This window comes from Emydura macquarii, unplaced genomic scaffold (assembly GCF_026122565.2).
Source record: "Emydura macquarii macquarii isolate MOO-44397 ecotype Brisbane River unplaced genomic scaffold, CSIRO-AGI_Emac_v2 contig_2473, whole genome shotgun sequence".
NCBI classification, from domain to species: Eukaryota; Metazoa; Chordata; order Testudines; family Chelidae; genus Emydura; species Emydura macquarii.
Window position 1 is genome coordinate 24,777,825 of NW_027132610.1, and position 25,491 is coordinate 24,803,315.

The window sequence follows — 25,491 nt, forward strand, 5'->3', positions numbered from 1 at the left end:
TATCTTGATGGTAGCTGAAAAAGCACTGTAGGTGTTGCTCTAATACTTTGTTCATCCTCTCTGTCTGCTCATCTGTCTGGGGGTAGTATGCTGATGAGCTAAAGGGATGAATGTCCCTTAACCGCAGTGCTTCATGCCAAAAGTGTGAGATAAACTGTGGGCCTCGGTCCAAGTTGATACAGTCTGGAAGCCCATGAAGATAGATCACATGAACCACTAGGAGCTGAGTCATTGTTTCAGCAGAGGGCAGGCTGTTACAGGGGAGGAAGTCAGCCATTTTGATTAGTTGATCTACAACAGTCAAGACCACAGTGTGGCCATCTGAATCAGGGAGTTCCACTAAGAAGTCCAGGGTGATTACGACACAGGATGTAGTTTGGGTCTCCAGAGTTACTAGAGTGTTGAAGGGCTTAACACTGAGTGTCTTGGTGAATGCACACAGGTCACAAGAGTTAATGTAGTGTTGGACTTCTGCTTGCATACGGGGCCACCAGAAGAAATGGGAAGCCACGTGGAAAGTGTTAAGGCAAGCAAAGTACCCTGCCAATGGAGGGTCATGGCAGAGCTGGAGCACTTCTAGCCAGAAGGCCCCAGTGGAACATATATGTGCCCATCGAGGTAAGTGATTCCATCCTGTGTGAGGCATTGTATTTGGGTTCTGGCTCTGATTTGCTCAGGATGTTCTGTCACTTCCTGGGATAACGGGTCACCCTGTGAAGCAGATCAGATTAGAGCAAGCATGTCTTGCTGTATTGTGACACTAAGGAAGCTGTGCGGTTTCAGGAAACAGAGTGGTTCTTGGCTACGCTCCTCGTTCTCTTGATAGTATTTTCCATTTTTGGATTGGGCATCGGTTTTCCTATTCCTGGGCGAGAGGTGATGACAAAATTATACTGTGAAAAAAAGAATGCCCACATGCAGGAATGAAATGAGGAAGGCCAAAGCACAATTGGAGTTGCAGCTAGCAAGGGACGTGAAGGGGAACAAAAAGGGTTTCTACAGGCATGTTGCCAACAAGAGGAAGATTCGGGAAAGTGTAGGCCCCTTAAAGAAAGAGGGAGGCGACCTAGTGACGGAGGATGTGGAGAAAGCTGAGGTACTCAATGCCTTTTTTGCCTCTGTCTTCACAGACAAGATCAGCTCCCAGACTGCTGTACTGGGTGGCACAGAATGGGAAGGAGGCAAACATCCCGCAGTGCTGAAGGAACAGGTTCAAGACTATTTAGAAGGATTGGACATTCACAAGTCCATGGGGCCGGATGCAATGCACCCGAGGGTTCTGAGGGAGTTGGCTGAGGTGATTTCAGAGCCATTGGCTATTATCTTTGAAAGCTCGTGGCAACAGGGGGAGGTCCCTGAGGAATGGAAAAAAGCAAATATAGTGCCCATCTTCAAAAAAGGGAGGAAAGAGGATCCGGGGAACTACAGACCGGTCAGCCTCACCTCAATCCCTGGAAAGATCATGGAGCAGGTCCTTAAGGAATCCATTTTAAGGCACTTGGAAGAGAGGAAGGTGATCAGGAACAGTCAACACGGATTCACCAAGGGAAAGTCATGCCTGACCAACCTGATTGCTTTCTATGATGAGGTGACTGGCTCTGTGGATGTGGGGAAGGCGGTGGATGTGATATACCTTGACTTTAGCAAAGCTTTTGATACGGTTTCTCACAGTATTCTTATCAGCAAGTTAAAGAAGTATGGGTTGGATGAATGGACTATAAAATGGATAGTGAACTGGCTAGAGCATAGGGCTCAACGAGTAGTGATCAATGGCTCCATGTCTAGCTGGCAACCGGTCACAAGCGGAGTTCCCCAGGGGTCGGTCCTGGGGCCGGTTTTGTTCAACATCTTTATTAATGATCTGGAGGATGGGGTAGATTGCACCCTCAGCAAGTTTGCGGACGACACTAAGCTGGGGGGAGTGGTAGATACCCTGCAAGGTAGGGATAGGATACAGAGTGACCTAAACAAACTAGAGGATTGGGCCAAAAGAAATCTAATGAGGTTCAACAAGGACAAGTGCAGAGTCCTCCACTTAGGAAGGAAGAATCCCATGCACAGCTATAGACTGGGGACCGACGAGCTGGGCAGCAGCTCTGCAGAAAAGGACCTGGGGGTAACGGTGGATAAAAAGCTGGATATGAGTCAGCAGTGTGCCCTGGTTGTCAAGAAGGCTAATGGAATATTGGGCTGCATTAGGAGGGGCATTGCCAGCAGGTCACGGGAAGTGATTATTCCCCTCTATTCGGCATTGGTGAGGCCGCATTTAGAATACTGTGTCCAGTTTTGGGCCCCCCACTACAAAAAAGATGTGGACAATTTGGAGAGAGTGCAGCGGAGGGCAACCAAAATGGTTAGAGGGCTGGAGCACAGGACTTATGAGGAGAGGCTGAGGGAACTGGGCTTGTTTAGTCTGCAAAAGAGAAGAGTGAGGGGGGATTTGATAGCGGCTTTTAACTACCTGAAAGGGGGTTCTAGGGAGGATGGGGCTAGGCTGTTCTCGGTGGTGGCAGATGACAGAACAAGGAGCAACGGTCTCAAGTTGCAGGGGGGAGGTCTAGGTTGGACATTAGGAAAAAGTTTTTTACTAGGAGGGTGGTGAAGCATTGGAATGGGTTACCTAGGGAGGTGGTGGAATCTCCATCCTTAGAGGTTTTTAAGCTGAGGCTTGACAAAGCCCTGGTTGGGATGATATAGCTGAGGTTAGTCCTGCTTTGAGCAGGGGGTTGGACTAGATGACCTCCTGAGGTCCCTTCCAACTCTAATATTCTATGATTCTATGATTCTATGAGGTGTCTTTGGTTTAATGCTTGAGCTTTCTGTAGATATTCAAGTCTCTTAAGGTCAGAAGAGACTTGCACTGGGTGTCAGGTTCCCTTGAGATGATGGTGTCACTCTTCCAAAGCTGATTTAATTGTAAGTAGTCCCTTATCTAATATCTCATAATTCCATTCTGCAGGGGTGAGTTTTTGGGAGTATAGTAGGCTCAGGGGTGCAACACCTGCTATGGACCATGCCTCTGAGAAAGCATGGCCCCGATGGTTACACTGGAGGGATTAGCTTCCACTACCTTCTCTGCCTTCTGGGAGTTCATCTTCATGCCCTCTGCAGAAAGGATGTAACCAAGAATTCTGTGGAGGACTGATCAAAGGTACATTTTTCCAATTTCACAAACAGGTCATGCTTCCGTAGTCTTTCCAGGATGGAATAGACATGGTAATAATGTTGCTCAGGATTATCTGAAAACACAAGCATGTCATCAAAACAGATGACTACATACTGGTTCAGGATGTCTCTAAATATGTTGTTCACAAAGTGCTGAAAAATCACAGGAGCACTGGTCTGCCTTAATGGCATTACTAAATATTCAAAGTGCCCATTGCGGGTTCAAAAGGCAGTCTTCTATTAGTCTCTTGCCCTGATGCGCACTAGATTGTAAGTGTCCCAGAGGTCCAGTTTGGTGAAAATTCTGGCAAATTGCACATGATATAGTAACTCCAAGATTAAGGGCAAGGAATACAGGTTTTGGACTGTCATCTGGTTTAGAGCCCAAGAGTCTACATAAAGGCATAGGGTTCTGTCCTTTTTCTTAATGAAAAAGGACTGGAGTCCTTGCTGGGGAGGTGAAGCACTGGATGAAGCCTTTGGTCAGGTTTTCCTGGATGCAAACATGAAGGGTTGCCAGTTCTGGCTTGGACACTGCATAAATATGTTCATAAGGGACCTTTGCCCCAGGTTGCAGAGCTATGGGGCAGTTGTAGTCATGGTGAGCAGGTAGCATGTCTGCATTTTTCTTTTAAAAAACATCTGCATAATCCCAATACTTTTCAGGGAGATGGAGACTCAGGCTTGGGAGTGACTTCTTCTGGCTAACCACCACCATCTGGAGTTCCCCCACAGATGATGTCACTTCTGATTGGCTACAGGAATCTGAGACCACAGGGTTGGAGCTGGCTGCATGGAGGCAGACCCTTCAGCAGTATTCAGAGGGAAAGCTGATCCTCTTTTCTCACCAAGAGATGCAAGCGTTGTGCTGCTCCGGCCAGATGATGCCAAGAATAAGGGAGAAGTGTGGAGAGCAGATCACGCTGAATTGTAGCACCTCCCGATGGGCCTGGATTACGGCCTCTAGGGATTCTGTTTCCTGTGTTGCTGGCCCCTAGGACAGGAAGGATCCATCTATGTTTCTACAAGGACTGATGTAGGCTTTAAACGGACGGGGATTTATAGTGGTCAAGCAGCTTTAGCATCTATAAAGTTATCAGTAGCCCTGGAATCAATCAGGGCCCACTAAGGGGGAATCAGTTTGGCCCCATCTCTGGTATGTACATTTATTCGTACTTGGAAATGTGGGGAGGATCTGTATGTTCTGGATTGGGTTTCTTTTGAAGGCTGGGGGTTAGCTCCAGAGCATAGTACCTTGGTGGTGCCTCCCTTCCCTCCCATAGGGCCTGGGCTCACTCGTTTCCCAGTTCCTTGCAGGTTAAGGGCTGCAACAGGCAAAAAGCATATCCTGATGCTCTGCAATAAAAGTATAGATTATTGTGCTGCTGTTGTTCCTTTTCTTCCAGGGTCAAACATCGGTGGCCCAAATCAATCTGCATCAGTTCGCAGTTGGGCCTTGGGGTTTCTGGTGTGGGGTTCACTCACGTAGCCGGTTGTTGATGGGGAGAGAAAGGTCAATGAGCATCCAAGTGGGTCGGGGTCTCAACTTGGCATAGCTCATCCTTTATTTCCTCACTAAGTCAACACTGAAAATAATAAATTTGGGCTGCCTCATTCCACTCAATGTCAGCCACAAGGTGATGGAACTGGTCAGCATATCAAGCAGCTGGCCCCTGGCCTTGCTGGAGCCTTCATAGTGCAGATTCCGCTGGGCAAGAGCAATGAGGGTCATCAAAACATGCTTGCAGGAAGGTGTTCCACCCCACTAACTCTGGGCTGTCCTGCTCCAGCAGAGGGGAGGCCCAATTCAGCGCTTCTCCAGCTAGAAAACTGATCACTACTCCCACCCTGGCCTGGTCAGTGGGGTACATCTGAAGGTGAAGCAGGAAAAAGAGATGAAATTGGTAGGAACCCCCTGAATTTGTGGTTTCCACAAAATATTCGGGTAGTGGTACTGCAGGGCCCTGTGCAGAGGCCCAACCCAAGCCTGGAGCATGAAATTCTCTTCTGAGGACCATGCTAGCTGCTCGTGGAGTGTCTGATTTTCCGCTACGAGCTGTGTCAGATGAGACTGCAGCAAGTGGTTCTTGGTTTGGAGTTGCACAACACACTCCTACAGATATGGTACCATATGGGGTCCAGTGGATGATGGTAGACCCATCCCTTCCATATCCCTCTTAAGGGGCTCCTGTGGAGGAGGTCGGAAATGGGTCTGGGCAACTGTAAGTAACCAGGGGATAGGCAGTCGCGCCTAGCGGTCACAACGAGGCTGGAGTCCACATGTCAGGGACAATAGTCAGTGAACCGGGGTCAGAGGAATCACTGGAGATGGGTTCAATAAGCAAAAGTTGGGGTCAAAGTCAGGCTGGGGTCAGAGTTAGCACTAGGCAAGATCCAGGAGGCAAGAATCAGGGTCAGAATCAGGCTGAGAGTCAGAGGCCAGAGATGAGGAGAGGTCTGGAATCGCAGGAGACCTGAGATCTGTGTACTTGTCCGGGCAACTTGCTGGGGCACTCTCTGGGATTAAATAGGGAGGGTGGCTGATCAGAGGGTTGCTGGGTATTATCACTCTGGCTCCCTTGGGAGGTACTTCCTAACAGAGCCTATTCTCCACAGCACTCCCTGGCTTTGGCTCTGCATGGCCTCCCAGTGGTGTTGTGGAAATGTCAGCTGTCCCAGGCTCTGCAGATCTGGGTTTTAGTCCCCACATCTATACAGTAAGGTGCTCCCTTATCCTGCATAAGGTGGGGTTCAGCTGCCCCCATGGCAGTGTTTACCTTACCACTTGCAGCCTGGACCTCATGAAGAAGCTGGCTTTGAAGTATGTAGGCTGAAGGGGGAGCATTGCATGTAATTAATGCAGCCTAATGCTGTATTATCCTTCCACTCTCTCATTCTCTCTGGACTTGGGGATCCCCTTTCAAGGAACAGCTAATGGCTAAATCCCTGGCAGTATGCTTGATTGTAGCTGTCCTGCTTGGGAGCATAAAGGGGCCCCACAGCTGCAACAAAAGCACAGGATCTGCACACAGACAGCCTGTCCTATTGGCCCCATAGATCACTAGTATTTAGAGACAGAAGAATTGTCTGTTTTGAAGGGGTGTGCAGAAAGTTGCATCACTGAAGAAAAGAGTTTAAGGAAAGCTCTTAAAGGATCTCTGCAATACCTCTCCCACTGGTGTTTCTGTAGGAGGAAACCTCCAGGTTACTGTTATTTGGTCCTACGCTCAGGTCAAACACATGTACAATCAATAATAAAAAAATTGGTTAATTACCAAATTCAGTCCACTAGTGAAGTAATGGGGGAAGCTGGTTTTCATTCACTGGCTGGATTACTTTAAAATCTAAATCTTATTCTATAATTTCCTATGTTGTATATATTTCATTTTATGAAAGTAAAGCTCAGTGACTTGCTAGAGAAAATATATAAAGTGTATCTGTGAAGATAGCCCACTCTCATCCCCTCCCTTATATTTTTCTTAACCTTTAACTCTCCTCTGGCTCTTGCCTCTCACAGTACAAATGTTTCAATCTCTCCTATCTTAAAAAAAAATCTTTGACCAGACTTGCCTCTCCAACTACTGCCCCATTTCCCTTCTTCTTTCATCTCTAAGTTATTGTACATGGCATCTACAATTGTTGTCTCCAGCTCCTGTCCTCCAATTCCATCCTTGACCCTCGCCAATCTGGCTTCCCCCATTGCACTTTTGCTCTCGTCAAAGTCTCTAATGACTTTTTTCCAGCCAAATCTCATAACCAGGAATCTATTCTTATCCTCCTTGACCTGTCAGCCTTAACACGTTCTTCTTGAAATCATGTCCTCCCTTTGCTTCCATAACTCTATCGTCTCCCAGTTCTCCTCTCACCTCTATGATACCTCCTTCAGTGTGGTCTTTGGTGGATCCTCCTCATCTGCCTTCCAACTTTCTGTAAGGGTTCCATGGGTCTCTGACCTTGGTTCCCTTCTCTTCTCCATCTGTACCTGTTACCTCTGGATAATCTCATACACACACACAAGTTCAATACCATCTCTGTGTGGATGATTCACAGATCTGCCTCTCCCAATCTGCCTCCTTTTGTCCAAACTAAAACCTCAGCCAGTCTCTCTGACATCTGCTCGTGGATGTTTAGCCCAAGCTCAACATGGCTAAAACAGAGCTCTTAATCTTTGCCTGCAAGCCTTCCCTGCTTACTCCTTTCTCAATCACTGTGGACAACATCACCATCCTGTTGTCACTTGGGCCCATAACCTAGGCATCATCTTCAGCTCTCTAGGTCCTCACATCAGGGCTATGACTATGTCTTGCAGATTCTTTCTGCATAACATCTCTAAAATATGGCTTTTCCTATCCTTCCACACAGCTAACACTCTCAGACAGGCTCTCATCATCATGTGTCTCAATTACTCCATCATCATCTTCTCTGGCCTCAACAAACGCAATCTTGCTTCACTGATATCCATTTAGAATACAAAGATAATTTTTCTAGCCTGTCACTTGGACTATGTCATCCTTCTCTCTGAATCTCTCTACTGTCTTCTGATCTATAAAATCAAATATTAGCTACTTGTTTTCACTTCACGACCTATTCCTACCCTTCCTATTATTTCTCATTCAATATCAAAAGATTGACTCCTTCTTCCAATCGGCCCAAGAATGCTAACATCCATTGCCCACTTGCTACATTTACAAAACAAGCACCTTCATGCTTTCTCCCATACTGCCACTCATGCTTGGGAGAATCTCCTTGTAAACATCCACAAAACTAAACCATTATCATCCTTCAAACTCCTTTGCCATGAAATCTGCAAAAACATTGACAATAACTATCATGCTGACTAATATAGTCTCACTGTATCCTTATCTGTTTGTCTGTATCCATTTGTCGCCTCTTACCCTATACTTAGATTGTAAGCTCTTTGTGGCATGGACTGTCTTTTTGTACAGCATCTAGCACAATAAGGTAGTGGTCCATGACTTGGATTCCTAGGCACTATCATAATATAAAGAATAATAGTAACAACAATAATAGGAGCACCTAAGTTACAGCAAACAAAACAAAACAAGACCCTGTCCGTCTTGAGTTTCCAAACAAAGATTTTTTTAAATAAAATTATGCATATGGACTACCCATCTGTCACAGTTACAAACTGAATGTATAGACATATACAAAATGCATGCTATCAAGGATGGTGAAGAAATCATTCATCTGGATGCAACAGTTTGCCTGTAGGCCAACAAAACTAGGAGTGGTTTAACAAAGCATACAGCATCAGATGATTCTCAGCTGAGGGTAACACTGATTTAAGCAACAGGCATATTTTAGCCATTGCTACATTTTCAAAAGGTTCAAAAGTTTGAAATGGTCCTAAGAAAGGGCATTTTACTAAAAACAAAAACAAAACAAAACTGTCTCTTTCTAGACAGAGCTTAATTGTGAAAACAATGCTGCTTACCTCCTGTTTCTGTATTATAATAGTAGGTCTGACCATCTTCACTGACTCCTTCCACCCACACTCCTGTCTAATGAAAACACACAAAACGTGAATTAGTGGAATGAATTTTAATCACTAACCAAATAATTGCTGACAAACTATAAAGATATTCAGCCCTCCAGTACTTTTTCAGTCATGGTAATTATGATGTTTTTAGGATTTGATCCATCTCAAATTAAAGTTGTTGGAAAAATTCCCTATTGACTCTACTGGCAGTTAGATAGGGACTTTGTAATTTCAAGTAATACACATTCATGCATGCACACAGACAGTCTACAGATACATATATTTCACGTATACGTACAAATAATTAGTTTTTAAAAAGTAGGTGCTCTGTAGCAATCATTGTAGTTAAGGTTGCCAAACAGTTGAATTTATGACTTAACCCATTATTATTTTCACAGGCTTGTGGCTTTCCAAACATACACCGCTTGAATTGACGTTTTCCAGAGTTGTTTTTTTACGTAAAGTTAAAAGAAAAGTTCTCAGAAAGTCTGAGAAAAATCTATCCAGCAGATTTAGAGTTTTGTGAAGGTAGGAGACAACCAACATCAAACCCTACTCCAAATTGAAAACAAAAGTAAGCCAACACTTGTCTTCCTTCTAACATAGGGCTTCTAGCATAGGGCAACAATGGCTGAAGAGTGAAACTTGGCCTGGACATAGTCCTCACTGAAGACTAATGCATTTGCTTGTTTGCCAAATATATATTATATATATATTAATTTTCACACTACATTGAACATTAGTAACGAAGTCATGACTGTTATATTGGACATGAGCCTGCGAAAATTCCCTTAAGCTCACACTGAGCAGAGTTCTAGTACAGGAGAGAATCTAGCCCCACAGTGTTATTTTTACATTAATATATGTGGGATTATAATTAATCACATACACAACAGCCTTGACTTCATGCAATGCTAGACTTCATTTTTTTAAAAAGTTAAGAAAATAAAAAATTAAGATTCTCTTGGTAACAGTTTTCCACATAATATATAGAAGTCTTCGTATATACATTGGTGAAATGAAATCAGTTGATTCAGAGAAGAAAAAACAAGCCCCAGTGAGCAAGTTTCCTCAAGGTTTTATTCTTGTGGTTTTAGAGTGCACTAGTTTCAATAAGAGGAAACAAAAGAAAAACTGGTTTTGCATAACCAGAAAGCAGGCAACAAAAAACAGCCTGTGGCATAACTTGGTCCTTTCTATTAGAGCACACGTCTCTTAAAGCTACGTGGCACATTCTGGGACTGATCCAGCATAGCACTCAAAGAGATGCTTAACTTTTAAGCATGTTGGGACCCAAGAACCCCTTACTGCCACATGTGGTTATCCTGTCTCTGAGAACAGACAATGAACTCTGGAGCGTGGTGGAGAGAAGGGTATATGTAGAAGGCAAAGAAGACATCCCCTCATCCTGCATATCAGCAGTTAACGGACAGCACATTTGCAATAAAAAAAACCAGGATGAGAACCAGCCTTGGTGGAGAAAACTGCAGTCTGGGTGAGACAAAACTTCTTTAGACAGGAGGTTAACTTGAAGAAGGAAGGAAGGAGGAAGAAGAGCTCTGTGTAGCTCAAAAGCTTGTCTTTTTCACTAACAGAAGTTAGTTGAATAAAAGAGATTATCTCACCCACCTTGTCTCTCTGTATGTCCATGTTTATATAGCTTGCACCACTATAGCAGCTACACTTCAGTACACAGCACTGTTTATTACTCCACCCTATATGTTTGTGTGAGGTCTAAGCACTTTCTGCTGGCTGTAAAACCAGGAGAACCTCTGAACCTAACTAGTAATCCAGCATATTACATACATACAAAATGTGAAAGGCAACACTGCTTTTAGTATTTCCTACTTCTTTTGCTTATATTTGCAAACTTAACACACATTATTTTTTCCATCTAATTTCCTTAGTTTAGTTTAAACAAGGAAATCACAATACTGCAGCATAATAGTATAATAGAAAAAAAGCAAAATTTTAAATTGCTTATGGGTGGGATTGCTCAGGAAACCTTGATTCTGGCATTTCTTAACTTTTGAGTGCTTGACTTTGCAACATTACCTTTCTTTTAACATAGTTTTTGGGTGCATAATATATTGCATGCATATATACACATTGCATGTAACGTCTCCCCAGTAATTATTCCTAAAGGAGAACTAGCCACATGTAAAAAGTTTCAAACATTAGCCGTTTCCAAGCAAAAGAATCTTATAAATTATTTTAAAATGTGAAAGTATAATTTTTTCCTGTGTTGACTAATTTGGAAAAGGTAGAACAGGATTTGCTCAGTCTTTTCCAAAAATGTTCAGCTTTTTCAGCTGAAACCAATCAAGAAAATTTGAGCCTAAAAGAATAATTTTTAAAAACGTTATCTGTAATTGAAAACAGGAGTTTGTAACGAAAATTGAGTTTTGATTTCATAACTGTATGTATTTAAGATACAATATATTTTCCTAAACTCCACAAAATGTAAGTTGTTTGAATTTGATTATTGTGAATAATATATGCATGAGAGATGAGTCCATCAGACAGCAAAATTTTTTTTTAAGAACTAAGTAGTAGTACTATCAACATTTGATTACCATTTGTGAGTTTCTGGAGTTGTTTTGAAATCCTTCAGGTTTCTCCCATTGCGATTCTTAAAACAGAAACATTTTATTTATCAGTTATTTCTGCCCTTTGAAAAGGTCAACTTCTATAAAACCATTTAATTTTTTATCATCAACCATTAAGAGAAATAGTTGACTTGAACATACTGCAGATGTGTATGCATACCCATGCATGAGTAAAATATGTACAGTATTACTCATCTAAAAAGAAGTCACACTGGGTCAGATTGGTATTCCCTTACTCCACTGAACAGTAACCCAAGAGTAATTTAAGTAACTGAGACTAAATGTGGAGTAAGGGTATGATGATAGTCAAGCCCACTATTACTTGTACACGTCTACTTGCATTATAGGTGATACATAGTTATTATAGTTATAGTACATTTAGAATATCTCCTTATGAGAGAATCAGCCAGGAGAGACTGACAAATACAAGACTTTTATGGTTTGGAAGTTAGGAAGGACTGAAAGTTCCACCAATGTCAGTCCTACAAGAAACCGGGTGTAATATCTTCATCTAATCGTAATATAGAATCCCTTCAGTGTTCAAGAGCAAACACATCATTAAAGCCCTATCAACACACTGTGTTCCTGACCCCAAATAAGGTGATCAATTTAATCCTGTGCACGTAAACAAGAAACCCTGTAATCACACTCTAATCTCATTTACCTTCTGATACTGTTGGTCCTCAAAATTACCCATTTTATACCTGAGTCCTGATAAAGTGGATTCTGATTGTCCTTTTTGAGGATGGGGAGGGGAAGGAGGAGAGGAAAGAGGATTGCCCTTCTGTGCATTTTAAATAAAATCTTTGTATGGTGTCAAGAACTTCTAGGAATGTCCATGAGTTCCGTTGTTATTTATTGATTAATAAAATATCAACAGGATCCATCTTAAGCTCTGGGTGCTCTCACATAATTATAAAAGTCATGAATTTATAATAATACCTGGACTCTATATAATTGTATAACCTGGACTCTAATAATCAACCTATCAACAACAGAGATAGTGGAAGGTTAGTGAAATGTATGGTGCCTGATTTAATTTAGAGGAAATAATTAGATCAATGTTTGTTTCTTGCCATTATTTACCTCTGGTAACAGTATTGTAGTAATACATATAACCCTCGGGGGAAAATCCTTGCACCCATTCCTTTGTTTCATCTGATGGTGCTTCTGAGGTGTATTTTCTCTTTTTTTTCTTTTCCTTCTTTTCTTTCTTTTCCTCCTGTTTACTTTGTATTGAACTGGGACCTACAGAATCTTAAGGAAAATAACACCCATTTTTTCAGAATTATAATCAGAATTTAAACATTGGCATTACATAAGGCAACTGCAAATAGCAACTTAGTCCAAAGTAGTTTCTTCTTCTTCGTGTACTAAAAATCAAAAACTCTTAAAATAAAAAATTCTTCAAAGACTATACTATTATGAATCTGTCTGAGGATCAGCAGGAGAAACAACATGCTGAAAAATCTAAATACAAAGATTATCTCAGGGCTATTGAGAACTGAGATAACACAAGCTAGAAACCAAAAGAGTTATGGAGGTGGGGGTTCAAACTAACAGGAATAATTTAAGAAATGGTAGTTTATCCTCAGAACGAAAGCACCTACTCAACTGTAAAATGGGAGGAGATTAAAAGATGAAAAAGACTCAAAGTTAAATGATGAGTGAAAGCTCAACTATTAGCTACATACTTGTCTCCACTGGGACCTATAATTGATGACTGGTGCAGCACCACCAGTACTTGTTATAACAGAAGCTGTACAGTAGATAGTGGTTAGGCCCTTTTTCTACCATGATGTTTAACCTCAACTTCCAGCTGAATTGTCCTGAGGATTAGAAGACATGATGGTAAAAATATCCAACCGCTGTTTACACAACTTAGCAGCTTCCACTACTGCTAATTCCAGTGGCAAATTATAAGTCCCATTTTGGCCAATGTAAACACAATCCTGGAGTTTTTGCAAAAATAATTCAAAAAGAAAGTCCTGTTCAATATTCTCTCTATTGCTGCCTTTAAGCCTTTTCTAGCAGCTACAGGAACTACCTGACTTAACTCCAAGCCTTTTCAGATCCTCTTGATATGCTTTCAGTGCAGCTTCCTCCATTGCTGCAAATTCCTTTGACATTTTTTCTTCTTCTTTTGCCTTTTCCATACTTTTCTTTTTAATCTACAATTTAAAAAGGGGAAGGGGGAAATAGACCAAGGCTATAAACAAAAGAGATTAAAAAATTAAATGTTTAGGGGAAAAAGGAAAAAATCAAATTACCTCACTAATTTTCTTTGCCACATTTTCCTTATGGTTCTTTCCCCTTTCATGAAATTCAATGCTCTTAAAGAGGAAAAAAGTAAATTAAAATACAATGAAAAATAATTTTGCATGAAACTAATTTACTTTGGCAAACTACAAAAATATAACCAAACAAGAAGAAAAACTTAGTTAGGCTGGAGATAAGAATGAGTGTACCTAACAGTAACTTAGGTAAAAATTGCTATGAAAAAATTCAACCATTAGAAACTTTGGAAATTCAAAGTAAAGTTTAAACATAAAAGAAACCCAGCATTAGAAAGTATGGAAATGCAGTTATATTCTGAAAAATGGCACTGTGAACTTTTATACGTATTGGGTCTTAATGACATCAGGTGTTTTGTATGGGGTATTAATTAAAAAATATTTATTAAGCAAACTAAAGAGCAGGGACCCCTGGGTAATTTGGGAGTTTTGTATGGTCCCTGGTACTCCAGCTCCATTCTACACCCCCAGGGTTTATCTCTCAATTTCTGCTCCCCTTTATCTTCAAAGTCTATAGGACTTACACAGACCTTAGTGGATCAGTAGGAACTTATGGGCCTCACGAAGATCATAATAAGATACACAGAGCTCCTGTGGACTTTAAAAACTCAGCAGGTAAGCAAATCTGAGACTGGAAACAGAAATCAAGGTGTAATCTAGCGTTCAGGCAGATTGGGAATAGGATGTGCACAATTTAGGAAGACAATTGGAGAGCCTCTAAAACAAAAAGGCTGCCAGACAGAATAGGGGCAAAAAAAGCCAGAACAGCTTAGAAGTCTTGCACCGAGGAAGGTATATTGGGAAAGTCGTGGGGAGTTTAGGAGATCGTGAGTTTGCAGGAATCAAATCCTAGTCCAGGTGCTAGTACATTGGCTGTCAAGCAAGTCTCTAAAGTACTTCTGGCTGCTTGATGTGCCAACATGGCAAATAGTGCATGCCCAAAGTGATAATTTGGTTTTAAGTACTCACAGCACCAACTTTAGAAGGCTTACAGAAAGGAAGCAACACAACTGTGGGCCTGTGGATTCTGCTGACATATTAAGGTCCATAGCAGGTCCTGTAGATTTTAGAAGATCTGCATGGAGATAAAGCATCAAGGCAAGGATAGGCATGGTATTTACCTGGGTGCTTTTTACTAGGTAAAATCATGGTTTTTACTGCACCAGGAAAAGCTAGTTAGTCCCAGTTCAAGGCATTTTCTATTTTAAAAACTTTTTCATTAATGCACACCACATTACACTTTGTTTTAGTTACATATCCAAATTGTCAAAGTCAGTAACACAGTAGATTTGGAGATTAATTTACGGTTGTACAAATAAAAAAGTAAAAATGCAGTAGGCGTAATACCAATATATGTAATAAAATACTAAACATTGGAATGTCTGAAAACATTTTGGTTATATGTCATGACTCATATTTCAGTTTTCAGTATTTATATAAATTATATATACTGCAAACTTATTATCATATTGCTAAATATTTTTCAGTAATTTTCATTAATATATTTTATAATAATTTTATTTTTCCCAGTTTAAACCGGTATTTACCAATACCCTGTCCTAAGTTTCTCCCAGGAAATTGCCAACCCTGCTTCAAGGTGGAGCAAAATTCAAATTATGGAGCCTGAGAAAATGGAACTGGAGTCTTCAGACCTTTTACACATAAATAAGGAATGGAGAATCAAGCTCTAGGGCTCCAATCTTGCATTGAGGTCCATGGAGATAAACAAAACTCTTAATGCAGGATGCAGGTCTTAATTTGCAAGTTTTTTCCCCCTAGTTTCATAGCTAACATGTCTTACAAAGGCATATTTAAAACACATGAACAACACTAGGTAAATATTAATTTACATCTCAGTAAACTAATACTGAAAAAGTATTTTAAAGCATATAATTCAAATGCTAGTACTTCAGAATCAGTAATATTACACTAGGTAGACCAACATACAGGTTTGTTGTCTGCTATCCAGCACTTGCAGTAATCACAGAATTTCTTTGGCTGTGATTTCCAGTAATCAGCCCTAAAAATAAATAAATAAATAAATAAATAAGGAGAGAGCGAGAGAGAGAGAGAAATGGTAGGCAGATTTATGCATAATCAGAAACAAAATAACCAAAGCAAAAAGTTCTGAAACAGAGAGGATCAGAAACCAAGTTCAGCCTTGCCAGGTGCTTGGTTATGCTGCCAAGGATTTCTTCTGCACAAGTTTTTGTGGACACATTAGAGTGGGTATTCTAGGTCCAAAGATTTATTGATGAGCTCGACTGCAGTGTTTCATTAAGTAGATCAGAAGTTTGCAACCACTGGTTATGCCTAAGCTGTTCCCTGTGGCTTTGCAAAAACGTCTACAGTCAGACTGGAAGCCTTCATTTACAACAGGAATTATGTTTCTGATCCTTCTGTTGTCAGATATAACCTTCCAAATATTAACAGCTACAGTAGTTAGGCTTATTGAAGATCTAACAAAGGAGGCAGAATAGATTCTAGAATATGGGTAGGAAGAGACGGGATTCACCTAACGAAGACAGGGAAGAGTATCTTCGCAGACAGGATGGCTAACCTAGTGAGGAGGGCTTTAAACTAGGTTCAATGGGGGATGGAGACGTAAGCCCGAAGGTAAATGGGGAAGAGGGACACCACAAGGAAGCAGAAGGAGGAGGGTGCAGCAGGGGAGGCCTCCCGATTCATACTGTGAAAGTAGGCCAATCGGCTACTTATATCAAGTGCCTGTACACAAATGCAAGAAGCCTGGGAAACAAGCAGGAGGAACTGGAAGTCCTGGCACAGTCAAGAAACTATGACATGATTGGAATAACAGACTTGGTAGAGTAACTCACACGACTGGAGCACTGTCATGGATGGGTATAAACTGTTCAGGAAGGACAGGCAGGGGTGAAAGGGTGGAGGAGTTGCACTGTATGTAAGAGAGCAATATGATTGCTCTGAGCTCCAGTATGAAACTGGAGATAAGCCAGTTGAGTGTCTCTGGGTTAAAGTTAGAAGCAAGAACAATAAGGGTGATGTTATGGTGGGTGTCTGTTATAGACCATCAGACTAGGAGGACGAGGTAGATGAGGCTTTTTTTACTCAACTAGGGAAAGTTTCCAGTTCACAGGACCTGATTCTCATGGGGACTTCAAATCACCCTGACATCTGCTGGAAGAGCAATACAGCAGAGCACAAACAATCAAACAAAGTTTTTGGATAGTCTCACAGACAATTTCCTGGTGCAAGTGCTGGAGCAACCAACTAGGGGCCATGCTTCTCTTGACCTGCTGCTCACAAACAGGGAAGATTTGGTAGGGGAAGTAGAAGTGGGTGGCAACCTAGGCAGCAGTGACCATGAGATGGTCGAGTTCAGGATACTGACAAAAGGAAGAAAGGAGAACAGCAGGATACAGACCATGGACTTCAGAAAAGCAGACTTTGACTCCCTCAGGGAACTGATGAGCAGGATTCCCTAGGAGGCTAATATGAGGGGGAAAGGAATCCAAGAGAGCTGGCTGTATTTTAAAGAAACCTTATTGAAGGCACAGGAGCAAACCATCCCGATGTGCAGAAAGAATAGCAAATATGGTAGGCGTCCAGCTTGGCTTAACAAAGAAGTCTTTGGCGAACTTAAACACAAAAAAGAAGCTTACAAGAAGTGGAAGCTTGGTCAGATGACTAGGGAGGATTATAAAAATACTGCTCGAACATGCAGGAATGAAATCAGGAAGGCCAAAGCACAATTGGAGTTGCAGCTAGCAAGGGACGTGAAGGGGAACAAGAAGGGTTTCTACAGGTATGTTGCCAACAAGAGGAAGATTAGGGAAAGTGTGGGCCCCTTAGAGAATGAGGGAGGCAACCTAGTGACAGAGGATGTGGAGAAAGCTGAGATACTCAATGCCTTTTTTGCCTCTGTCTTCACAGACAAGATCAGCTCCCAGACTGCTTCACTGAGTGGCACAGAATGGGAAGGAGGCGAACATCCCGCAGTGCTGAAGGAACAGGTCCAAGACTATTTAGAAGGATTGGACATACACAAGTCCATGGGGCCGGATGCAATGCACCTGAGGGTGCTGATGGAGTTGCCTGAGGTAATTTCAGAGCCATTGGCTATTATCTTTGAAAGCTCATGGCAACAGGGGGAGGTCCCTGAGGAATGGAAAAAAGTAAATATAGTGCCCATCTTCAAAAAAGGGAGGAAAGAGGATCCAGGGAACTACAGATCGGTCAGCCTCACTTCAATCCCTGGAAGCATGGAGCAGGTCCTTAAGGAATCCATTTTAAGGCACTTGGAAGAGAGGAAGGTGATCAGGAACAGTCAACACGGATTTACCAAGGGAAAGTCATGCCTGACCAACCTGATTGCTTTCTATGATGAGGTGACTGGCTCTGTGGATGTAGGGAAGGCGGTGGATGTGATATACCTTGACTTTAGCAAAGCTTTTGATACTGTCTCTCACAGTATTCTTATCAGCAAGTTAAAGAAGTATGGGTTGGACGAATGGATTATAAAATGGATAGAGAACTGGCTAGAGAATAGGGCTCAACGAGTAGTGATCAATGGCTCCATGTCTAGCTGGCAGCCGGTCACAAGCGGAGTGCCCCAGGGGTCGGTTTTGTTCAACATCTTCATTAATGATCTGGAAGATGGGATAGATTGCACCCTCAGCAAGTTTGCGGATGACACTAAGCTGGGGGGAGTGGTAGATACCCTGCAAGGTAGGGATAGGATACAGAAGGACCTAAACAAACTAGAGGATTGGGCCAAAAGAAATCTAATGAGGTTCAACAAAGAAAAGTGCAGAGTCCTCCAGTTAGGAAGGAAGAATCTCATGCACAGCTATAGACTGGGGACCGACGAGCTAGGCAGCAGTTCTGCAGAAAAGGACCTGGGGGTAACAGTGGATAAGAAGCTGGATATGAGTCAGCAGTGTGCCCTGGTTGTCAAGAAAGCTAATAGCATATTGGGCTGCATTAGGAGGAGCATTCCCAGCAGGTCACGGGAAGTGATTATTCCCCTCTATTCAGCATTGGTAAGGCCGCATTTAGAGTATTGTGTCCAGTTTTGGGCCCCCCACTACAAAAAGGATGTGGAGAAGTTGGAGAGAGTACAGCGGAGGGCAACAAAAATGGTTAGAGGGCTGGAGCACAGGACTTATGAGGAGAGGCTAAGGAAACTAGGCTTGTTTAGTCTGCAGAAGAAAAGAATGAGGGGGGATTTGATAGCAGCCTTTAACTACGTGAAAGGGGGTTCCAGGGAGGATGGGGCTTGGCTGTTCTTGATGGTGACAGATGACAGAACAAGGGGCAACGGTCTCAAGTTGCAGTTGGGGAGGTCTAGGTTGGACATTAGGAAAAAGTTTTTCACTGGGAGGGTGGTAAAGCACCGGAATGGGTTACCTAGGGAGGTGGTGGAATCTCCATCTTTAGAGGTTTTTAAGCTGAGGCTTGACAAAGCCCTGGCTGGGATGATATAGCTGAGGTTAGTCCTGCTTTAAGCAGGGGGTTGGACTAGATGACCTCCTGCGGTCCCTTCCAACTCTAATATTCTATGATTCTATGTCTCAAAATGTAGTAAGCGAAAGACTGGGAAATTTGAAATAGGTGATTAGAGAGCAGGTCCACAGTACCTTTTCAGCCTGCTCTCTTGGTTGAGAAGTTCTTCCTAAACTGTCTATAATTCTTTTAACCCATGGAAAGTGAGTCCCCAAGATAATCCCTGGTTAACATTTTAGAAGTAGTGGACCAGTTTAAATACTCAGTCTCACTTTTAAGGCTGTATTCTTTGAAGTGAATGGGTATTAATAGCATGGTTAAAGGACTACACATTTAAGACAGGCCCCAGAACATCATATAACTCCAATTAGTATATCATGTGGGACTTCTCAATCTTTTAAAAAAATAAAATACATGAAAATCCAAATAAGCGCTAAAGTCACCAGAAGTCAAGAAATGAATAAGGTGAGGTTCCTAAACTGTTAAAACTCTGTTACATTAAACAAATGAATAATCTATTCTTGTTTTCCTTAATAAATTGTCATTTAGGAGGTTACTGAACATGATTTCATTACATCTGGTAGGAAGTCAACGAAGCTCTGCACAGGAACTGGAGTGCATGCTAGCAAATGTAAGGGTGGGATTGGGGCCTACTGCTGAAATCTTGGCCCCATTGAAGTCAATGACAAAATTCCTAGTGTCCTCCATGGAGCCAGGATTTCACCCCATGTTGTTAAATGTATAAAACATAAAGGATATGCATGTGCAATGCTGCAGACTTTAATATTATTGCATTTCATGTGTGATTTTAACTGTAAAAACTATGGCTCCAACTCTCCAACGACGTATATACATGCTCAGTTATATGCACTAAGTAGTCCCATTAGGGACTACTAAAAGGAGCAGATTCCCCAGTCCACCAAGCTAATTTCATGCCACTTGAAGGAAACTGAGACTATCACCAGAGACTATCCGCAGTGTAAGGAGAATCTCCACCATCTTACACCTATGCTGAGGTGCAGTGGAAAAGCAAACCCATAGCGCATAATGTTAAGCACATGCTTAGCTATTTGTGGGATTGGGGTCTAAATTTGTTAAGCACTGTGCACATTTACAGAGTGCTGTTTATTATACATGAAGGCAAGTTTATTCTTTTTGAAACATGCTACATTAAAAAATAGTCATCATACATCAAAGATAATTGGATATATGGTAAAATAATACTTGAAACAGAAATGGTCAATACAGTAAGAAAAAGATGTAAATCAGGCATCTGTTCTGGGATAAGCTCTCACTGTTCTTGGATATAACAGATGTATCCAAGGACTAGTATGACAAACATGTGAAGAACAAGCAGTTTAGCTTTCTCACTGCCAAACAAAAGTACACCTTGCTAAACTGCTGATAGCATACTGAGTTTTCCAGATCCCAAATCCTTTAAACAATGCAAAAGAGTGGGATATGCATGCACCAAATTGTATATTCCATTTTGTCATATAACCTCCATTTTGTATTATAAACTTCATCCTGTGTTATATGCTAACCACGTGTTACCTTGCCCAAGGCAAATCTATTATGATGAATTCCAGACAGCCACCCTGCACAGGAAAGGTGCTTGATGCCTTGTTGAAGAACTAACACTGAGAAGCCATCATAAAGCTACCTAGGGTCATAAACTGTCTCTCAACCGCTGGCCCAACCCCAAGGAACAATTTTTTTTGTACATGGCTTGTTGATATAGTTTCTCCGCCTGGGCACGTGACACAAGAGACTGTATTTGGGCATGGCATTTTTCAGAGGTGGGGTCAGCCCCATGGAAGCAGGATGTGCATGAGAGAGAAAGCAGGAGGTAGGCCTCTGCCCACCCAGAAACACTGAGAAAGCTCAGACTCATAGAAGGAATAAGAGTGAGACCAAAACAGGTGAGGGTTTGTCTCAGAACTTTTGTTATTTTGCAGAAATCTGTAGCTCTGTGCCTTTTAAGAGTAAAGTGACTGTGGTTAAGAAATTCCTTTGCTAAGCCTATGTTCCTTGCTTTCCTGTCACATTTCCCCCAAAGGGGTTGAACTAGAAGACAGAGTGACCACAGCTCAGGTGGAACTCTGAAGGTGCATGTGTAAGTGACTATGGGGAGGGTAAGAGAGGAGGAGAAACTGAAAAGTGAAATTGACAAGCTGCAGCTGAAATTGAGGGATGAAGGGTAAGGTAAATGTGGCTCTTTGCCGTATCTATAGCTATTTTTGGGCTCTTCATCTCTGACTGGTTGGCCATCCCTGAATAGGCTGATCTACCCAGTCTGTGTGTTTGTTCTGAGGAGAGTCTGTTATGAACTTGTAACCACAGAAAAATACCCTAGTGGGGTTTGAAGGACTAACCTGAGCCCTTGTTGGAGAGGGAGTAGAGTGATTTCTGGTAAGTTTATTAGCACGCGTGTAGGTTCTTTTATTGTTTTTACTGTTTTCTCTGTAATGCTTTCACCGTAAGAAGAAATGAGCTTGCATAGAATTGAGATGTGTGATAACTTATAACTGGGCAATTACACTTTTTATAGCCTCTGGTGAGGGAGGAAGGGAGAGAGAGAGCGAGTGCCTGTTTAGGCAGCTCTGGCTTGCTGGGAAGAACAGTGTAGGCAGGGAACTGTGCAGCCTTCAAAAATTCCAGTCAGAAGGGAGAGAGATGCAGGTCTCTGCCCAAGTGAGGTGATGACTGAGGAGTTGGAGCAAAGCATGGGTTCACACTTGCTGAACCATGGAGAGGGAATATAGGTGCAGTTGCTCTGAACTGCAGCAACTTTATCATACAATAAAAGGAAAAAAACAAACAAAAATCTCTACCCCCAGTTCTGGTCTCTTTCCGGTTGCATGGACAATTAATTTTTGAAATCCTAACAGGTGGTAGAAACCATATAAAAGCATTGCTGCTAAAAAGTGAAATATTAGCATTTAAGTATATTTAACAAATAATTCAAACTATAGAAACATACAGGAAGGAGATTGAAGGGACACTATAACAAATCTTATTCACCTGACTCACACTGACTTCTTAACTCATTATTGTCAAGTTGATTAAAGCCAAAATCTAAATACTGTAAGAAAAAATGTAAGAGCTAAAATTAAATATAGCTTTTTCCAATAATTTAAAATAGCATGAAATCTATGTATCTATATCGATTTATTCAACACAAGCTGTATCTCTGGATCTATAGGCACTCAAGGAGCCCTGTTTGGGGGATGGAATGTAAACACTCCTCTGCAATGTTTACCACCCAAAGATTGCAGCATTTTGCAGCATAAGAAAGTGAAGGGCACTAGAAACAGAAAGTGAAGCTGCCCACTTGCTGGCTTCCCAGACTAAGACAAGACACAATCACACTCTCAGAGACACACAAACCAAACCGCCCCAAATGGGGGAGAAGTGAATCAGGTTTGTCAATCCTCACTGTTAATCCTCTTGGATGTTATTGGTAGCACAGGTGAGGGATTTATTTTTAAGTGCTGATGGTTTTAGCCAGACAGGGTCCTCTGCTGCCCCAGGCTCCCGGGGATGATGTAGTGTGGAATAGTGAGCGGCGGGGCGGGAGGCGGAGGCCGGGGGGGGGGAAGCTGGCTGGGCAAGCTGGCTGGGCACGTGCACTGCCGGCGGGGACCCACTGGAGTGTGTGCTCGGGCTGCCTGCCCCCTGCACTAAGGGGGAGCTTGGCTGCGGGGCGTGCATGGGGGGGTCCACCCCCCCGCACTCCACACGGCGGGGGAGAGGCTCTACTGCTCCTCCCCGCACACACAGGGCGAGGGGAGTGGAGCTGCCCCCTCACAGACACTCACATCGCCGCTCCGCTTCGCCGGGGGCCGCCGCTGCTGCTCCCGCCGCCGCCGCTGCTCCCAGCCCCGCGCGCCGGGCCCTTGCGAACCCCGCGAGCTGCTACACTCAGCCGCGGCACAATCTGGCCCGTCACAGGCTCTGGAGCTGCTACGGACGCCGGGAAGGCTCAAGCCGCGCTCCCCCGCCCCCTCCCGGGAGAGTCAGTCAGTCAGCGCTCCGCGGGGAGCTGCTGAGCCAGGGAGGGAGCCGCGGCAGACTGGGTGAGTGGGGGCGACCCGCGCGCGCGCCACAGGTAACAGGTGGCTCTTGACGCCCCTTCCCCTCTCGTGCCAACACTGGCTGCGCACCTGGGGGGCGGGAAGGCGCGGGGCAGCCCCTGCCAGCCGCCCTCCTCGGAATTTCAGCGCGCGGGAGGGGGCCGTTGCCCTGCCTCGCTAGGGGCTGCCCAGACCGGAGGAGCTGCGTTCGCCCCGTGGCGGGGGGGGAAGGGGGTTCTTGCTGCCTGGTCACGGGTTCGAGCCCCGCTACGGGGCCGGTTCCAGGACTGAGAAGCGGGGGGGGAACCCCCCCTCTCTAGCGCGGGGCTCTCAGCCCGCGGCGCGGGGTGGGGCGAATGACACCCGGGACGGGAGCGCCTGGCTCCGGCTAGTCCCGTCCAGTCCCAGCAGCTGTGCGCGAGGCGCCCCCGGCCGAGGCGCGGCGCAGCGGCGACCCACGCGGCTGCGCCAACTTTTCTTGGAGTTGGAGCCGCCTTAGTTTTGTTCCTGCTTGTCCCGGGACTCCCTGCCCCCGCCGCGGCTACTCCTGAGCTCAGAGAGCCCGGGCTCCCCCCCCCCCCCTCCCCGGGCTCCCTTCTTCACCAGATCCACCCTGTGGCCCCCTCTGCTGCCTCTTACTAGATCCCCAGCCCGCCCCCCTTCTCCCCTCCCCACCAGATCCTCCCCTTCACTCCCCCAGATCTGCCCCTCACTCTCACGAGATCCTTCCCTGTCTCCAGATGATTCCTGGTTCCCCTTCTCTAAAGCCCTGGTTCTCCACCAGAAGTACGTGTCCCCCCGGGGGTATGGAGAGGTTACATAAAACAGGCTACGTGAAAAGCACCAACCAAGTCCGTACAAACTAAACTTTCATACAATGCCTTGTTTATACGGCCCTATGTGCTATACATTGAAATGTAAGTACAATATTTATATTCCAGTTGATGTATTTTATAATTATATGGTGACAATGAGAAAGTGAAGAATTTTTCAGTAATAGCGTGCTGTGACACTTTAGTGTTTTTATGTCTGATTTTGTAAGCAAGGAGTTTTTAAGTGAGGTGAAACGGGGTGTGCAAGACAAATCTGACTCCTGGAAGGGGTAGAGTGGTCTGGAAAGGCTGAGAGCTGCTGCTCCAGACCTCCCTTCCCACCCACATGGCCTTCCTCCCCCCCAGGGCTCCCTCTCATCAGGTCCTGCTTCAGGCTCTCTCTCTTCACCAGACCCTACTCAACATTTTCTTTCAACAGAACCTGAGTTCCTCTATCATCAGACCCAAATCCCTCAGCTACCCCCATGCTCCCTCTCACCCGATTGCGGCTGCCCCCCCTGGGGTCTCCCCCTCTCATCAGATAGCCGATGCCCTCCCCCGCTCCCATGGCAGCTGTCCTGGTTCAGATAAGCCTGCTGGGCTAGTGCACTAGAGGGACTGGGGGAGTTTCAGGTATCTGCTCTGACTGTGTGGTGTGTGCAGCTCTATAGAGTTACATAGGTATGAACCTGTGGACTCAGCACCATTTGGTCTTGTCCTGTAATGATGGGCTCCAAGCTGGGCTTAGGGAAATACAATGTGTGTGTGTGTCAGTACTTTGTTTGCCAGACATTGTGTATGTGTTTGTACTCACTGCAGCAGCAGCCTGTTGCTGCCTCTTTCTAAATACATCCCAGACTGGCTGTTTCTTCATTGGAACCTGATGATGTTTATCACCTAATAATTATGGCTCTTAGGTATTGAGTTGGCTGGAAATGATCTTATACATGGAACAGACAAGTCTTTTTAATTTGTTGAAAAAGTAGCTCAGAGTAAGTTTGAAAGGTCCTACTGCTCTCCCCCCCTTTTGTGGCCCTTGATACTTTTGGACCCTAGATCTCCTTCCCTCCCCCCAATATATTTTATTGGTTTTCTTTCTTTCTGCACACTCCAGAGTGTTTGGGTAAGGGAGGTAACCAAACCGATAGCCTTTTGCTATAGTCTTCCGGGGAGGAGAAAGAAGTCCAGTGAAAAGTCTGTAATGAGTCATTAAATACAGAGGCTGTTATTGTTTGTTACAAAAAAAAAAGTGGGCTGTAAATGTAACAAAAAAGTTCAGAACAAATATAGAAAACAGAGATAGCAACCAAGTTTTTTACTCTTAGGCTTCCTAAAGAACAACCTAAAAAAAAGAAAAAGTAAGTTTGCTTTTTTCTGAAGGCGGCCCTGTGGTCAGAACGTCATAGCTAACTGCAGTAGTTATGCATCTGTCAGCATTTCCATTATAAGCCCCCATTTTTTGTGTAGTTTACAACATAGTTATAAAATGTTCACAGGGTTGAAACTTGGTCTATATACTCCTTCTCTGGAAACAGTTGTTAAAACAAACTG

At 43.6% G+C, this 25,491-nt stretch overlaps 2 protein-coding genes across 5 annotated transcripts in view; one reads left to right on the plus strand and one right to left on the minus strand.

Annotated features, from left to right (window-relative positions):
• The window catches only part of WBP4 (WW domain binding protein 4), a 31,673-nt gene extending 8,677 nt beyond the window's left edge, over positions 1–22,996 (minus strand). Inside the window, exons 1-7 of the mRNA XM_067563197.1 lie at positions 22,874–22,996; positions 15,516–15,588; positions 13,545–13,607; positions 13,322–13,445; positions 12,361–12,531; positions 11,242–11,297; positions 8,621–8,687 (exon numbers count right to left, since the gene is read on the minus strand). Of these exons, the coding sequence (XP_067419298.1) occupies positions 8,621–8,687; positions 11,242–11,297; positions 12,361–12,531; positions 13,322–13,445; positions 13,545–13,607; positions 15,516–15,588; positions 22,874–22,875 (556 nt within the window). The 5' untranslated portion in view covers positions 22,876–22,996. The remainder of the gene's footprint in view (positions 1–8,620; positions 8,688–11,241; positions 11,298–12,360; positions 12,532–13,321; positions 13,446–13,544; positions 13,608–15,515; positions 15,589–22,873) is intronic.
• Positions 22,414–25,491, plus strand: part of ELF1 (E74 like ETS transcription factor 1) — a 116,150-nt gene continuing 113,072 nt past the window's right edge. For 3 of the 4 annotated variants that reach the window (XM_067563185.1, XM_067563191.1, XM_067563186.1), the window contains exons 1-2: positions 23,014–23,131; positions 23,869–24,045. The gene's annotated coding sequence lies outside the window, so the exon portion shown is untranslated. Of the gene's footprint in view, positions 22,476–23,013; positions 23,132–23,868; positions 24,046–25,491 lie in introns of those variants that run through there. The other variant, XM_067563187.1, reaches the window with a different exon arrangement.